The sequence below is a fragment of the Channa argus genome, chromosome 5 (assembly GCF_033026475.1).
Source record: "Channa argus isolate prfri chromosome 5, Channa argus male v1.0, whole genome shotgun sequence".
Lineage (NCBI taxonomy): Eukaryota > Metazoa > Chordata > Actinopteri > Anabantiformes > Channidae > Channa > Channa argus.
The window spans coordinates 24,917,110-24,934,626 of record NC_090201.1 but is presented as its reverse complement, the minus strand read 5'-3'; the positions used below and the strand labels follow the sequence as shown (position 1 = coordinate 24,934,626).

Genomic DNA, 17,517 nt, shown 5'->3' with positions numbered 1-17,517 from the left:
CAGAACAGAGAAATTTGTTACCAGCAGTCCAGCTGTCAACAAGAGACTATTATTCTTGACAAATAATTTGCTATATCAGGCAGTGACCTTGACCTTTTTTAAAAGTCTGTCTGATTTACTGTGTCAATTTGAACATGTATGAATAGCACAAACCTTTCTCCAGCTCTGTGACAACACACTCTTCCAGAGCACCAGAGGGGCTGTGGGCTTTGGCCTCTATCTTGCCCTGTGCTCCATTTAAACGCACTGCAAAGGATGCGGGGTGATTGACCTTCAGACCGGACTCCTGCCGAGGTTGGACCCACAGTGTCCAAAGGTGCACAACATGACAGGGAAGAAAATAAGGTGACAAACTCAAAATACAAACTCAAATAAAATCACTCGCCCTAAAGGCGGGGGAAGTGCCACAAACAATACACATACATTTGCTTGTTTTCCCTAATTATTGCTCCTTTATATTCTCTGTTCAGGTTCTACTATTTCTCTCTATGTAGTGAATTGACTGTTCTGCTCTTACCTGAGCTCCTGTTGGTGCAGCTCCAGCAGACAGAAGGCCGACAGCATCCGCGTTGAGAGGGACAAGCTAACATTACTGTCTGATAGTGTTATAGTACAGTGTCATTGGTGCTTGTGTTGGACTAACATTATTTAATGGGGACTAGCACCAGTACGGATTTCTTGTTTCTTGAAACTCGGCAAATGACACTACATTGAATTTAGTGTATCAACATAACAGTTGGGATATCGTTTTCAATTTTTTAAATACTGGTGCGTGTTTGATACCAGAGCCTTAGTACCAAATGGTGCAGCTTCAACTAACCACCTGCAATTTGCTTAAGCCAAAGATTTATTTTATATTCACAATACAATTATATTTATTATTATAATTTACCAATTTATTTATATAACTATGCAAGAACATTGCGCAATTATAAAATGGAGAGCTTGTTGTAAATTGAAGAATGATTCAATTAATAATTAAGTACGACTTTTGTTACTGGATTTTTTAATATCCTCTGCCATTTGCAATATTGGGGCTAAATAATTAAATAATTGACTTAATATGATGAAATAAATCTTAAAAAAACGAGGCACTATGTCACTGAAGCAAAAATGCTCTAAATATAATCTTGCAATGAAGCAGCTCATTTTTCAAACCAGATATATTAAAAAGAATAAGTAATGTGGTAAAGTCTAAACCAGCTGGAAATGTTCTACCTCAGAGTAAAATATATTACAAAGGCAACATCCTTTTGCCAACATCCAAGCACGAAGACAACAGTACTTTATCTGTTGACTGTAGTATAAGACCCAGCATTAACTGACACATGAGCACGTTAGACTGAAAAGAAGTGATTCAAGACTAAAATACTACTACTATTAATACTACTACAACCAAATTACCACAGGACAGCAGGAACTCTGCTGTGGCCCTCTGTCTGATGGAGCTGGGCAACCAGGAAGGTGATGATGCTGCTGATGAAGACGATTGTGCTGTTAAAAGCCTTTAAATGAAACACAAGAGAAGCAGTTCCACACCAGACAAAAGGAAGGATGACCAGAGCCAGGCAAATTTCCTATAACACCTCTCAGGCCCAAGTGTCACACATGATTTAGACACAAACACATACACAGCTTGTTTGTCTGGCTTTGGTCACATTCGGAGGACAGTTGCATAAATAAAATAGAAAATCTTGAACTTGATTGTACAACTAGAAGGGTTTAAAATGATATGAACTACTTAAAGCTGGTACTTGGCCCACAGTTCAATGTCTCTCTTCCCTATTATAATTTAGAAAAAGTCAGCATTCAAAGAATAGAAAATCTGTTGTATGCAGGTTGGAACAGGTGGAGAAAAGTATCAGGTGTGTTGTGTGACAAAAGAGTATCAGCGAGAAGGAAAGGTTTTCAAGACGGTGGTGAGAACAGCGATGTTGTTGGGCTTAGAGACAGTGGCACTGAAGAAAAGACAGGAGGCAGAGCTTAAGATGTTGAGGTTCTCTTTGGGAGTGAAGAGGATGGACAGGATCAGGAATGAGGACATCAGAGACCAGCTCTTGTTAGATGTGTTGGAGATAAAGTCAGAAAGGCCACAAAACATATTTATGCAACTGCTCTCCAGAGTCCTTCAAGCAAGGCAGGGTGGGCTGGGTGTGGAGGTGTCTCCTCATGCCTCACCTGAAGGCCGGTAACAGTGAGGCGGCGGGGATCATTCACTGGAGCAAGGACAGGAACCAAGTAGGGGCTGTCAGGTATGTGCTGGTCATTAAACTTCACCGAAATCTCATAGTCACCTAGAGAAGAGGAGATTGTAACTCAGCGTGACAGATGCATCAGTGTACAGTCAACTGATAAACTGTTGAGTGATTTTCTCTACCAGGCTCCTGAGGGATATAAGAGACGCCGCAAGATCCATCTTTACGGTCATCAAAGGAGATCTCAGCTCTGCTGGGTCCCTCCACAGCAATGGACAAACCACCAGCGCCTGCCTCCCTCGTCCAGATACTAAATTCAGCTGATGAAAAAGAGACAGCATAAAAACTCTACCCATATTATATACAGAACCTAACATAACCAGGCCAGGACCTCTCTAGAGCGGCATTAGGGGCTGCATTTTAATTGGTAATAGTAAAACATTTCTTTGAATTCTCTAAAACTAAAAAGCCATCACTTTACAGAAAATAGCAGTGTAAAAGCCCCACTTAGTCTTAATGTGACGAAATGCAAGATAGAGTCAGTTTTTCAGCATCCATACACTTTAAGCATAGATGTTTCCAGGCCTCTGCAGAAGAACTGAAATGATTTGTTGAATGAAATGATCTCTGGGGAAACCTAAGTTACTATTGCAAATCAGTGGCTGTAGGTGTGTTTCATTTGAAGCATCAAGCGTGTCTCACTCTTTTCGGCTGCTATTTGCAAACAGCGAAGAGAAACACTACAGTCTGTCACCAAACCATCTTCAAGACTAAATGCTAAGAATGGAATCATTTAAAGCTCACAGATTTTACATTGGTCTTAGTCTTTTGGACCCCAGTATTTGTCAATGAGTTTTCCCATTTTTAGCTTTTTTGTTTGAATCATAATATTTATGATAGAATCATATAAAGGCTATATACTTAAACTCACAACTGAAAAAAAAATGATAGCAAACTGTCAAATGTTCCACTGTATACAAACATATTGTGGAATAAGTGTAATTACATGGAAAAAGAATCTTTAGACACAAAAACATTAGATTTAAAATTTTTGCAAAAGTCATGGAAATTCACTGGCCTAAATGTGTATAAACCTTGTATATTGTGTGTGTGTGTGTGTGTGTGTGTGTGTGTGTGTGTGTGTGTGTGTGTGTGTGTGTGTGTACCTGGCTCTCCTGCCAGTGCTCCGTCAAGCCCCGGACCTCCTGCCCTCACTTTGGCTGCCCCGCCCTCTCCTAGAGGTCCCACAGTAAACTGGAAGGGGCTACCTGGGACATGGACACCCCTGTACCTCACACTCACACTGTGCACCCCCATCTCTGTGGGGACGAAACGCACACTATAGGTGTTGTTTCCCACAGGAACCAGCTCAGCAGGTTGACTGGCTCCAGAGGGGGAGGTGACCTCAGCAGTGATGTCCTGCATGTCTAGCGCTGCAAAGAGAGACAGAGGGTATTGGGTTTTGCTTTACCTGATTTTCTATCAACTTTTTTTTTTTTTGTTTACCACAGGTGCTAATACACCTGTGTTAAACTAAATTTGGAGGGTTAAGGAAGCAAAACAATAAGACGTAAATAAGAAAAAGACGCAGGGGAAAAAAATAAGGTTACAAGGAGAAGGAAGTTCAGATGTTGACACAGGACATTTAGCTCTCATGCACATATGACGTTTGATTTATCTGAAGTCAGAATCTGAGCGCTCTGTTAAAATGTTTATGAATGAGAAAAAGTAATTTGACTTACTTTTAAAAACAAATCTTTTTAGAAACAAAAGTGAACAAAAATCCATAAAAGCAAAATCAGCGCAGAGCAACACTGCCATTGTTAGAAATTATGGATACAGACTTTGCTTTGTTGCCAATTAATTCTGCATAGCAATAACTGGGTTGCACATGTTCCACAATCCTCAAAAAACCATGCATTAAATATTTAAACAGCTGGCAGTCGTACAGAAAGTGAAGTAATTGTATACAAATAAAAAGATTGTAAAAACACTATTGCAATTTTAGTTTCTCATAGACAGAAAAGTAGGCAGTTTAATATGTGAACAACTAAAACACAATAATTTCTGCAGTTCTGTAGTTTAGGAACACATCATGAAGCTGAGGTAGACTTTTCTTAAAAACTAAATTATGCAAAGATATTGGTGAATGAGACCGAATGACCTTAATCGTTAACTTAATCGTGAGTGGCACTTCACAGATCTAAAAAAATAATAAATAAATCTACAAGGACGTCTAAAGCCTTTCTGGAGGCTTAAACACTTTCCAGTACATCGGTTTTTACTGTTCTTTGTCACCCATGTGTGCATGCTGGGATCAGACAAGAGTCTTTTGAATAAGGTCAAGCTGTAAAGTGGTGGCACCACCTTTAATCTTTCAGATAGCAGCAAGTCATGCTGTAAATCTTGTGCTACCAACCCCAGCGTTTTTGTTTCTAGGGCTCGTTAACGCACCCTCCACCCCAGTACCGCCCACTGAGCAGCGTGTATCAATGACCCAAACGCCCCGTGCCGCCCTCGTTCTGCCCGTGAGCACAAGACCAGAGAGGCCAGAGATGAGGCGGACCCGCTGAGGAGGGAGGCTCTGATCCTGGACAACAGCAGAGGTAGAAGCTCTACAACCACTAGATCTTCCAGACCACCAGAGGGAGTAGTAGGAGCGGAAAGAGGTGTGAGAGAGGAGCTGTCGAGACAAGACCAGGAGGAACCAGCTCACTGAAGGAAGAGGAGAACACAGAGGGGAAAGGAGGAGAACACAAAGGAGGAGAGAGGAATCATTGCAGACAGTAATAGAAGACAGAGGAGGAGAAACCTCCTATGAGTAAGTGAAAATTGATTAGGACAGAAGTAGAAAAGCATAAAAACATGAGACAAAAAGACAAATGCAGAAATATAAGATGGAGAAAAAAGAGAAAAAGACAGGAAGAGAGAAATAAAGGACAAAGTTTATAAAAACTACAGCAACAAGGGAAAAAAACATGACGTGTGAATGTTGTGCTCAGATTTCCAGGGTAATTCAGTTTTATGCCAAACAACCAAACACAAATCACTTTTACTGTTTGAGGCATTTACGAGTGAACACCACTTGTTTCCTGACAAGAGGGGAGTAGTGACCAGACGTACAATAGTTTAAAATAACAAAAAAAGTACAATAATTTAAGCATGTCAAGTTTCATAGCCTTTTCCATGAAATGAATGTAGAAGTGGTGACATGGTGTAGAGCTGATCTGGAACCACCCTGCTCAGTTATTGTTTGCCAGCTGTGTCAGATGTTTTACAGAAAACTGGCCTTGAAAACCACTGTCACCACTCTTAGCTTCCTATAAACTCACTGTCTTGTCTTAACATCAGTTTGTCCTGTTCAAGGTTTGTTCAGTTTGGTTCATGACAGAAATACAGACCTACAGTACAACCTATCAAGATCCTGTGTGCCCTGTAGCTTGGGTAATTGGAGCAGAAGAACCACTTGTGTACTTATGTGTGTGTGTGTACCTGGTATTTTCAGACTGAGGTCACACACACTCCCAATGCTGGCAACAGACGCTGCCTTCTGTCGCCGGGTGATGCTCTCCCTGATACGACCCTCCCCAGTTACACGCACTGTAAATGGACTTCCTGTTGACAAAGAAGGTGTCTTAGGTTGTGCTCATTAAATCCCTTGAAACACACACATTTCTTGATTTCTATCCCCCAAAGTATTGTTTTGCCCTTAGGGGCATCAGAATCACTAACTTTTTTTTTTCTATGATAATTTTTTCTTTTTTTTCTTCTTTTTTTTAATACCTTCAACAGTGTCTGGTTAAGAAAACTGCGTTTTTACCTGGGACATGTTCTTCAGCAAAGCGGATTGAGATGATGTAGTTTCCAGGTTCAGTAGGGCAGTAGGTAACCCCACACGTCCCATCCTCCAGGTCCTCTGTTTGGATGTCCACCTTACTGGGACCTTCAATGGATAGAGCCAGGCCGCCATAACCTAAACACACACGTAGATTTACAAAGCTAATACTGACTGGTTGACAGCAGGTACTGACTTTTTAGTGATGCATTTCAAACCATTGCAATAAAATGTTCTAAACTCAAAGAAGCACTGTACTGACCAGCCTCCCGTGTGTCAACCACAAAGCTGGCATTGTTGAAGGTGGTTCCCTGGACAAGGCCATCGCCATGAGCTTTGACCCGGCTGGCATCGCCGATCTCAGACTGGACGACCATGATTGTTATAGGACTGTTGACGACGTGGCGCCCGTTCTTCAGGATGCTAACTTTGTGTTCACCAACCTCATGGGGGATGAAAGAGATACCTGGGGGGAGGAAGCGACGTGGTGGAGAAGGTGAAAATACAGAAGAAACCTTGTCAAATAAATGTTTCCACTGACTTTATAACTTTAGAATTTTTGTGTGTTACCGATGTGGTTGTTGGGCATCCTCTTCAGCAGGCAGGGTTCATCACGTCCAGATGGAGACCTGATGCTAGCGGTCAGCAGACTGAGGTCCGTCTCAGTAATGTCCAGAGAGAAATCTGCAGCCGAGCCCAGTTTGACCTGAGAACGTCGCTGGTTGTCCTCTGAAACACAAACGCACGCAAACATAAGTGTTGCTGACAGCAGGTAAATCTGCCTTTTATCACAAATTCTATGGAAAACACATTATGCTAATGCTTTGAATTGTGCACATTCAGTTGGAGCAACTACCTGCATCTTTATATTGTTTTATACAACTCATTTCTGAATTAGTCACTTCTCTTTTCAGTGCAGTTTGCCATAATTCATGTAGAGTGGCTACAAAATGTCATATTGTGACGTTAGGAAGTCATGCTTCTGTTTAAACTAAAGTAATTTGGAAAGAATGCAAAAAGATATTTTAATATATATGAGAATACGTTTTCCAGCACATGTGTTGGGGTGCAGACTGACCAGTAATCCTGGCTGTGAAAGGACTGCCGGGGATGTGCTCGTTATTGTATTTGACCAAGATGTTGTAGTCTCCAGGCAGAGTGGGCAGGTAGCTGACACTGCAAGTCCCATCTTTGTTGTCCACGCAGCTGATCTGTGCTTTGGATGGACCCTCAATGGCCAAGTCCAGACCTCCTTCAGTCCAAGAATCAACAGACGGATAATTAACAGCAATAAAATTATTTGTCAAGGAAAAAAAAAGCCAAACCTTAGTGGCTCTAGAGGTAGTTTATTATGCATCATGTTAGAGATTACAGTCCTATAAATGTACCCACTAATCCTGCTGGACTAATCCATATGAAGCAAACATTGTTGTAAATCTCTAAGAAGCATCAGTTCATCACTGTGGAAGCATTTATCCTCTGCGTGTCTCTCTAATGCGAGCATTAGGCTTCAGCAGTCCGAGCTACAATAATCAAGTGAATTTCTTCCAAAGTTGTCATCAACAAAGTGGAAACTTTACAATTACTGCCGTCCACTGTGGCTCAGCAGTCAAACTTTCACTCTAAAATGTCATCAAACCATCTTATTTGTCCAAATCAGTCTGCTAACTTTTAGTTTCAGCTTCAGTAAAAACTAAATTTTGTGCCTCTTCTCTAAGATTTTCAAAGGATCTTTTCAGCATCAGTATGAAAAGGACGAATGATTACAGGAACTAAGTCAAGTCTAAATAGCTGACTAAAGCCTGAATCTACTGTAACCTAATACCACTTTGACCAAAGCGGTCGTCACAGCTGACTGCCATCAGACAATGGTACCAGAAAAACTACCCATTTGTCTCCTACCCTCAGAGGCGTCATCAGTGAAGACAGTGAATGAAGCCAGCTTGTTAGCGATGCCATAGCTCAGACCAGGCCCATAGGCAGTGACACAGGGACTGCTGATGTGGTTCACATAGAACTGAAGTGGAGACTCTGAAACATACAAGCAAACAACAGAATTACATCTGTATTTTTAAAAAACGTGTTCGCACTAAAAAAGGCCTTTATTCCAACACAACTTCGATGTAGTGTAAAGGCAAAACCACAAAGCCGGGTCCTAAACAAATTGTTCCAGTTTGGTTTGGGAAAACTTGAGCTCACATCACCATAACCACCTTCTTTTTAGGAATAACTGAAATATAAACTTTTCTTCAAAATTTCTAAATAAGGCCTATCCCATTTGAATTTAAGAAAATTTAACGCTTTAGGCTTTAAATAGTAAATGTGAAATTAAGACATGAAGACTTTAAGGACCTGCAGCCACCCTTGTTTAACTGACCTGGGATGTGTGTGCCGTTGTATTTGATGTGCATCTCGTGCAGTCCAGCCTCAGTGGGTGAGTATTGCACCGTGACCGTTCCGTCCAAGTTGTCTGTGATAATTGGCTGAGCTGATTTACCTGATGGCATCAGCACTTCACCTGATGGAGAGAAATAGCTTTGTCGCTGATATACTGTACAGTATCTTTGTTATGATTAGCAAACTTAGGGAATATCTGTATTATCTGTCTTTATGGAAGAAAAAAAACTGCTGATAGGTATTGAAAACCATTTAAAAGGAAAAGTTTAGTGGACACAGGATTTGTACTTCATGGTCCCACCGTCAAGGATAAATGAGGTCTACGTGGAGTAGTAATGAGAAGGAACGGTTACTTACAGGTATCCATTCACAAAATTCAGTAAAATAAATATGCAAAGCAGCTGGATAAGCCAAAGGGGTTTGGAAATGTAAACACGAAGTTAAAATTAAGTTCTTCTGGTTATAAAAGATGAGCAGTGACAACAGCAACTTGCCAACAGTGGCTGAGGGAAACGTTGCACAGAGAGAACAGATTCTATTCAGAGATAACCATCAAAGTGAAATGACACAATTATCCAAAGCAGGTCTAAAAGCCCACCAACCCAAAATATCAACCTTTTTGAAACAACCCTTAGTCCCCTGACATACACATTAATTAAAATGTAAAAGGCTGCATATACCAGCGTGTATCCATCTCTTACCAGTGATTTCTCCCTTCCTGAAGGAGAAAGGTATCACCATGTCGAACTGTCTGAAGCCACTTCCATTAACACTGCTGCCGACTGGCTTGTAGCCATCTGATGTCACCTGCAGAAGAGGGACAGAGAAACGGGCTCTAACATTTATCAGTAAATCAACCTCATGTCCTCTTTGGAGACCTGCATTAGAAGCATGCTGCTGTGGAATCCAAGCCCCGCCCACACAGGGGCCTCCTGGGAAGTTTAGTGCAACGGAGCAGGAAAGAGGAAGAAGAGGAGGATGATGATTCTGTGATGCAGCCACAGAAATGAAGAGTGCACCAAGGTAAAGGACAGAAAGAATGACCCACCACAGCAACACCTCTGATGAGGGAAAATCTTCTGAAAAACACCCATAACCACAACAATACATGGCACAAACACCTATAGGGTTTATTTATTTCAAGATGTCAGAAGTTTGCTGCAATCCGATTGGCTAAGACACAAAGAGAAGCAATGACATGGGGGGAAACAAAGCATCAGGCGAGTACACTTTAGAATGGAGACAGGGCTCAGATTGCAACCAGTAGTGTGTGCACAGTGGTTGTGTTTGTGTATGTGCATGCATGTAAGTTAAAAGGCCATTTTACCCAAATCAGACAACTTTTTATTTCTGTGCTTATACAGTGTTAATTGTTTGTGTTTGCGACATATCTGTATTGTGTGTTGTGAATACACAGTATTACGTTTGTACATCAAACACTGTACTGCTGTCCATTAGGGGATAATTCATGCACATCATGTAAACACAAGCTTGTTGACTGCTTTTTTTTGTAAGTGTGTGTATGTGCACGTGGGTGCGTGCGTGCGTGTGTACCCAGGGCTGGAAGCCAGCTCCGGGGGGAGCGGCCTTTTCCTGTTGCGATGTCTGCTGTTGAATCAATGGTACCTCATCAGTGGCCTGAAGAGATGACAGTTTAAGGATTAACTTCCGATCTCACACACCCAAACACATTTTCACTCACCCTTCATTTGTGTGTGTGTGTGTGTGATGGTTTCCTCATATTCAAGTGTAAGTACTACCACTGAAGAAACACATGTCTATTGAGAATTGTTATGCACAGTACTGTGCAAAGGTTTTAGGCACTTTAGATTTTTGAACTGCTATTCAACCAGATTAAGGAGGCATCTGTTCCCAAATCTTCCAAAAATAACAAGAATCCCCCACAGACAGACATTTTATCTATTGGTGTTTTGTATGATGTTGATTAATAAAGAAAACAGTATTTTCACTTTAAATTTGGTCCCTAAATCTTTTGCACAGAAGGTTATGTTCTATTTTTGTAAAATAACCAAAATGTTATTTATGTTCACAAGCGAAATTGCCAGTTTGCTGTGGATGTGAACAGCAAAACTATAACAGGTTTGACTCAAAATATTAAAAAATTAATAGGGATCCAACGTGAAATCAAACTGCGGTAAACAGTGAAATACAGTGAAAAATCCATATGTCAACATGTCTCTAACATGTTCCTATGTTAAAAGCTGTACCACACCAACATCTGCTAATGTGAACCATTTTGGATCCCAATATTCACAGTGTAATAAATACACCTCTGCATCCCCCTTACCATGACTTTAAAGGGACTGCGTGGAATATTTTCCCCTCCAAAGCGGACGTAGATGACATAACTTCCTGGGGCTGGTGCAGTGTAGAAGATGTCAAAGGTGCCATCCTCGTTCTCCAGAACATCTGCCTCCACCTCGCTGCCGTCAGGCTGAACCACCACGCAGCTCACCTTCCCCTTCCCGGCCCCCTTCGTGTTCACCACCAGGCCCAGCTCCTGGCCGATAGCAACAGTGGGACCCACACCTGGACCTAAGAAGACATGTTCTTTTATATACCACATTCATATTAATTTAAACTTATTCTATTTTTGTATTTGTTTATCTGACATGGTTTTGCTCATGACAGACCAGTGATGGTGCATTTGCTGGCATCTCCGGCGGCTGTGGCACGGACTCTGTAGGGCGACGCTGGGATGTCATCGCCACCGTACTTTATGACAATGGTGTACCGGCCTGTACGATCAGGGATGTAAGACACTCGATATGTACCGTCTCCGTTGTCATGGATACTAGCTTGCTTAGGTTTACCATCCTGGTCCTGAAGTAGAAGAAGCCAGAAGTTTTTTTTTTTTCCATGTAATTAGAGTGTGTGCGCGCGTGTGTGTGTGTGTGTGTGTGTGTGTGTGTGTGTGGGTTACTAACAGTAATGAGCACGCTCAGTTGGCCTTGGCCGGCGTCCTTGGCGTCGATGTTGAACTCCACAGGGAAGCTGGCGGGGACGCTGCTGGTCAGCCCGGGGCCGCTGGCTCGTACTTTACTGGCATCGTGAGTGGGCAGAACACGAAACTTGAAGGGACTGAAGAGACCACAGACAGTTACTATAGATACAAATACTCAGGGACAACAGTTGACACCAACATGCCTCTGAACAATTACTTTAGCCAAACAAACAGCAAGAAAGACCAGGTCCAGCTTCCCATGAATGAATTTTCATTATAATAAACACCAATTTACTGATTAACTAATGTGGAAATGTCTCTTCTCATCAAACCTGCATTCTTCTATGTTTGTGGATTTGCCTGGATTGAATGTGTACCTGTGGGGGACGTCTTCCTCTGCATACTTGACGGCGACAGAGTACGGTCCCTGCAAGGAAGGTGTGTAGCACACCTTGTGAGTCCCATCGCCGTTGTCAGTCACCTCAACAGGCTCAGAGACGCCTTTGGGAGCTGTGACGGCGACAGCCAGCGGGGCCACACCGGCCTTCCTGCAGTCTACTGTGAAGCATTGTGGGATATTTGCCCTGACCCCTGAGCCCACACCAGGACCGGACACCTTGACCTTAGTGGAGTCCACCACGTCTTTCGCTGGGACCTTGAATGGACTTCCTGGAATTGGTTTACAACAGCAAAAGGTAAAAATACCATGTGGTACAAATATGGATAGTTACAACCATTGGTATTGATTGTTCAGAAAAGAGTTCAGTTTTACAGTCATAAGTTAAAGAACCAAAAGCCAGCTCATGAAGCCCATCTTTGTATGCTAGAAAAAAATATTTCTTCCCTTATTTTTGTTAAAGTTGGACATTTGGACAAGTGGATATTCATGTCCCAAAATATAATGTCAAATAAATTTAATTTATTAAATCACCTTCATGCAAAGTGATGTTTGTTGATCAGACGATTAAGATTAAAAAACAGAGATTACCATGAAGAGTTCAGTGTCCTGCCCAAGGACACTTCAGCACCTATGAGGATCTGTGGAGGACTGCCGTACCAACTAAGCTGCAGCCTCCCACTCTTAAAAACGTAATTTGGTAACAAATTATTTACGTCTTATTCAAATAAGGTGTAAACCTTCTAAAACACGAGTTGTAGATACGGTTTACGCTTAAATAAAATAAAATAAAAGCGAAACATTTTTAAGTTCTTTTTAGATGTGAGATTTTTCTGGCCTTTTGGACTTTCACTATATTTGAGATGAAAATCCGTCATCAATTAAACTGGACAGGTTATTCCCTCCGTGCTTTAGAGCTCCGTTGTTGTCAACATCAATAAGCTGACATGTTTTGATTTCCAGTAAACCTACTGTACTGCTGGAGATTTCAGAGCATCATTTTTATTTAGCCTCCACTGAAAATAGTGCACCAGTAGCTCATTTATTAAACATGAAACTCCAAACATTTTTAAAAAGTACCCACCGGGGATGTGCTCTCCTCCGTAGGTGATGTTCACGTCGTAGAGGCCAGGGGTGAGGGGAACATACTCTACACTGCAGCTGCCGTCTTTGTTGTCTTTGCAGGACATCTTTGACTCAGATGGACCCTCCACAGTGATGCCAAGACCACCAATTCCTGCCCCTCTGTTACAGGATCAATACCAGCAAAAATCAGCACTAAATTTGAACACAAGTTTTATTTTTTTTCCATCGCGACAAAATGCTGGATGAATCGAGACAATGCACTGTACGGTCCAAGTTCATCAAGAGTGTGGATACATTCTAAACTAAATGAAAGTGTACATTTTAGTGCGTTTTGCCTTTTAGCTTCTACAGCCCTGCTGTGAGGTGCAAACACTCACTCTGTTAAAATTACCCACAAAACATTTTAAAAGGCTCAGTAAACGGCAGGAAAGAAATCTCATTTAAAACTGGAATCAGGTTCGATAAATTACCACCAAACTAAATCTCTACTCCCAAAAGTCTCTGCCCTTTAATGCCAACAGTACCTGGTGATAATGTTGAAGTTGTTGGGCTTGTCAGTCAGAGCTTGTTGGAGCCCAGGGCCAGTAGCCACCACCCTGCTGGGGTCACATCCCTCTGACACTGAAACCTTGAATGGGCTTTTAGGAACTGGTGTGTCGTCATACAGAACCTGGACACCGTGGACGCCTGGAATATGCACCGAGACAGACACAGTATGCATTTGTAGATGCCACTAAAATGTATGCAACAGCTGTACGACTAAGCACACGTGTGTTACCGTTCTCAAAAGGAGTGTACTCCACACTGTAGGTCCCGTCGCCGTTGTCTGTAACCAGACAGTCTGTCAGCGCTCCAGATGGGTTCTTGACCTCCACTTTCACGTGGTCTCCTCCTCGCCGGGTCAGAGGGTGGGCGTCAATGGTGAACTCTGTGGTGGCTTCTCTAAAAACAGCTGGACAAGAGGACAGTGGAAGGCACCGTGTTGACAAATCGTGGCTTTGCAGACGGGAAACACTGTACAACAATGGTCAAAGTAGTCATGGAAAACTGCTGAGTCGCACTATGTAGAAGACTGTTTATGGGCCTTCATTTAACTAGGGAATAAAAGTTTGACTATTTTACATCTACTGCACCGACTCTTATTTAATCTCTGTCTCCAACCTTTAGGAAGCTTATACTGTTATATGGATGCAACTTATATTTCCTTTCCCCTTTGATTTCCATTAAACAAATGATACAAAGTCAACATTAAAAAGGACATTAACATTGTAAGTGTCTGTGTGGACAAAAACCCCACATGAATCATACTACACCTTTTCCCTCCACCCCAGGTCCAAACACTTTGACCTTTGAGGTGTCGACAGCAGGATCCACCATCACCTTGGCGGGGAACCCGGGTACAGCCTTTCCTCCGTACTTCAGCAGCAGGGTGTACATGCCAGATGTCAGGGGGACATAGGTCACTGTGTAGGTCCCATCTTTGTTGTCCAGCACCTCTGTCTTAGCTTTAACACCTGAAACAAATGTTATAGTTTTTAAATCAAGGAACTGGAGACAGAAAACATTTTAGTGGCTATGGAAGAATAATGGGGACAAACTTTGATCCCAACAAGAAAACCACCCAAACCTCAGGCTCAGGTTTGATGAATGAAAAGTTACCAGAGCCGGGTGCAGCTCCCATAGGACTGGTTGGTGAGGACTCTGGTATGGCCTCCAGACTGAGCTTTCCTGGTCCGGCCCGAGAACAGTCCACATTCACCACACTGATCTCTCCAACCTGCACAGACACAACGTGCTCGGTCGAACTTCATACTGTACCAATTTAAAATGTACGTTTCCCCCTTTAAGTGTCAAACGAGCCAAGTGTAGAGAAACTCCTTTTCTCCTACTGCATACACTTCCCTTTTTATACCCATTTTAGAAACAAGGGGATAGAAACTCATGTAATAGTCACATGAATAATCAAGAAAAAGTCTCAAACAATTAAACCATCCTATGTGTTTTTGTCTGTTTCTGTTGTATGGCCAGTTCAACATGGTGGGTGACTCTAAATGCTTCTCTCTCTCTCTCTCTCTCTCACCTTGCCTCTCTTTAGGCCTGACCCTGATGCCACCACCTTAGTGGGGTCAAAGGGCATCTGGATGTCAGCTCTAAACGGCGAACCCGGGATGTGGACCTCCTCAAACAGTATGTTAACCAGGTAGTCTCCAGGCTCAGTGGGCAGGTAAGAGACAGAGCAGGTCCCATCACCGTTGTCCGAACACTCAATCTTGGCCTCAGTCGGACCCTCCACCGTCAGACCCAGACCACCGGTGCCGGCGCCTTTGGTGTCGATGGTGAACTCTGCTGGATTTCCCACCAAACCTCCCTTCAGACCAGGTCCGTTCGCCTTCACCTGGAGGATAAACAAGATAAACAATATTTCCATGCAGCTGCATTTGTTTCACTTTTACTTTATTTCACATTTGTGATTGATGTCGTCACTTATTCAGGTACTTTTCACTATCACGCTTTGATTCACATAACAAAAACAGCTCAAATACAAAGGGACATTGCAGCAATTATATCCATCATAAACTCCATCAAAGCTGCTTTCACTGCAGATACCAATCAGCATCAGCATGAGACAAGGAGAATTACAGTATATACAAAGATATAGTCACTTTTATTTCCCCCTCTTCTGTGTGGTGTTATACTTTAATGGGAGGATATTGTTTTTCAGTAGATTGTAAACATTTTAATAGACTTTTGCCATGGCCAGAATTTGTTGAACATAAATGCATGGCAGTACTCAGAGGTCTTTGTTGATGCTGAAGTTACCTTGCTCGGGTCTGGAGGCAGCTGGGCCTCCACAGGGAAGGGACTGCCAGGGACAGGGTGTCCATCATAGGACACATTGACAGAGTAGGCCCCCTCCTCGGTGGGGGTGTAACGGACCAGACTGACGCCTGCTTTACTGGACTGAGGCTCCACTTTACAGGGCACTGCCCGTTGACTGGGACCCATCTAGAAAGGCACAGGAGAAAACACCTAAACTCCCATGTCCTCTCAAAGTATCAAGGTTTGCATTGTTCATTTTGTCAGCTAATCCATGAGTAGACAAAAACTACAATAGACGGATTTTATTGTATTTTTAGAAGTATTCTTGATTTTCACTCACCACTGCCACTTCCAGGTGACCTTGACCTCCTGCAGCCTTGGTATCAACCTTAAACTGTTGTTCCTTAGCGACCTCCACTCCTAAAATTGATAAAACTTAATTTACCAACAATGTGGAAATCATTCCAAAGACTTGAGGCCTTGATTGATGCAACAGTCAATCCTTACATAATGAAGTCAGGCTTCCTAACCAGCCACTTTAGGCTGTAAACACTTACGTCCTTCCAAGTTGTTCACAGCCACCTTGCTCAGATCCAGAGGGGGAGCGACACCGACCGTGAACGGGCTCTTGGCGATGGGATCGCCTCCATACTTCACAGAGACCGACATCTCCCCCTGCAGACACGTGTAGCGTTTCATTTTACTTATACATGTTAAAAGGTCAGGAAGCAACACAGGCGGCAGACGGGTTAAGATTTGCTTTGCGAGTCTGTTGTTCTATTGCAAACACAAACTGACAAGCCAGTTATTTTCCTGTCTTTGCTTATTTGTCATTAGGACTGGCCACCGTGTTTCACGTATTCTGGAGTGATGAAGTCACAGAGCACAAACAAACCAGCTGCGAAGATGTGAAATCCGTAACTGCTTGACAAATATGTGTTGCTCTTTATTTAATGTGCAGTGTACAGATGTGTATTAAGCCTACCTGTTGTGCAGGTGTATATTTGACAGTCTGAGAGTAGTCGTAGTTGTCGATGACGTCAAAGTCTTTGACAGGAGAGGAGAAGGAAACATCCAGTGGTGCTTTACCAGCTCCTTTAGTCAGCACTGTGAAATGAGTGGGTTTACCACTTTCTACACCTGTTCAGGCCAAAGAAAAGATTTATTGTGCAAAAAAAAAAAAAAAACCCAAAAAAATTCGGGTCATGGTTTTTGCGTGCGTGAGATTGGGTCTCACCAGTGCGAGCCACTCCAGGACCCTCAGCTTTAACCTTCGACGCGTCATGGGAAGGATCGACTTTAACTTGGAAGGGGCTCTGTGGAACTTCCTGTTTGACGACACACACATTGAAATTCATGTTAGTCATGCACACACGAAACATGTTATTAACATTGGCAACTAAAACTTCAGACCTGCAAACGATTCAGCTTGTGTGTGTGTGTGTGTGTGTGTGTGTGTGTGTGTGTGTGTGTGTGTGTGTGTGTGTGTGTGTGTGTGTACCTTGTCAGTGAACAGGACTTTAACAGTGAGTCTTCCAGCAGCAGGAGGGACGTATTTGACTGTGAATGTGTCATTGGCATTAGAGATGATGTCAAAGTCCACGTCTGCCTCTTTGTCTTTGGCATCACACTTGATGCCCACACTGACGTCACCTGAACAAACAAACACACACACACACACTTAGTTGTTAAAGCAGAAATTTTGTATGATCTCTAGTAGATCTACAATATTGTTTAACTTGCTACTGCAACTACAACCTCTGTGGAAAAACTAGATGGATGTTTGGTTTGAGTTTTGCCTGTGGGATGTTGCAAGTACAGG

The 17,517-nt window shown here is 42.6% G+C and overlaps 1 protein-coding gene across 3 annotated transcripts in view; it reads right to left on the bottom strand.

Moving 5' to 3' along the window:
• Nucleotides 1–17,517, bottom strand: part of flnbl (filamin B, like) — a 64,175-nt gene that overhangs the window by 3,996 nt on the left and 42,662 nt on the right. For 2 of the 3 annotated variants that reach the window (XM_067504573.1, XM_067504574.1), the window contains exons 17-45: nt 17,197–17,348; nt 16,933–17,023; nt 16,681–16,835; nt 16,253–16,370; nt 16,036–16,115; nt 15,696–15,881; nt 14,956–15,270; nt 14,535–14,652; nt 14,189–14,389; nt 13,654–13,827; nt 13,400–13,562; nt 12,874–13,034; nt 11,770–12,061; nt 11,376–11,529; nt 11,082–11,271; nt 10,736–10,983; nt 9,982–10,065; nt 9,129–9,234; nt 8,408–8,548; nt 7,933–8,061; nt 7,109–7,282; nt 6,601–6,759; nt 6,293–6,496; nt 6,016–6,168; nt 5,688–5,810; nt 3,362–3,628; nt 2,378–2,515; nt 2,179–2,294; nt 154–286 (exon numbers count right to left, since the gene is read on the bottom strand). In XM_067504573.1, the coding sequence (XP_067360674.1) occupies nt 154–286; nt 2,179–2,294; nt 2,378–2,515; nt 3,362–3,628; nt 5,688–5,810; nt 6,016–6,168; nt 6,293–6,496; nt 6,601–6,759; nt 7,109–7,282; nt 7,933–8,061; nt 8,408–8,548; nt 9,129–9,234; nt 9,982–10,065; nt 10,736–10,983; nt 11,082–11,271; nt 11,376–11,529; nt 11,770–12,061; nt 12,874–13,034; nt 13,400–13,562; nt 13,654–13,827; nt 14,189–14,389; nt 14,535–14,652; nt 14,956–15,270; nt 15,696–15,881; nt 16,036–16,115; nt 16,253–16,370; nt 16,681–16,835; nt 16,933–17,023; nt 17,197–17,348 (4,725 nt within the window). The remainder of the gene's footprint in view (nt 1–153; nt 287–2,178; nt 2,295–2,377; nt 2,516–3,361; nt 3,629–5,687; nt 5,811–6,015; nt 6,169–6,292; nt 6,497–6,600; nt 6,760–7,108; nt 7,283–7,932; nt 8,062–8,407; nt 8,549–9,128; nt 9,235–9,981; nt 10,066–10,735; nt 10,984–11,081; nt 11,272–11,375; nt 11,530–11,769; nt 12,062–12,873; nt 13,035–13,399; nt 13,563–13,653; nt 13,828–14,188; nt 14,390–14,534; nt 14,653–14,955; nt 15,271–15,695; nt 15,882–16,035; nt 16,116–16,252; nt 16,371–16,680; nt 16,836–16,932; nt 17,024–17,196; nt 17,349–17,517) is intronic. The other variant, XM_067504575.1, reaches the window with a different exon arrangement.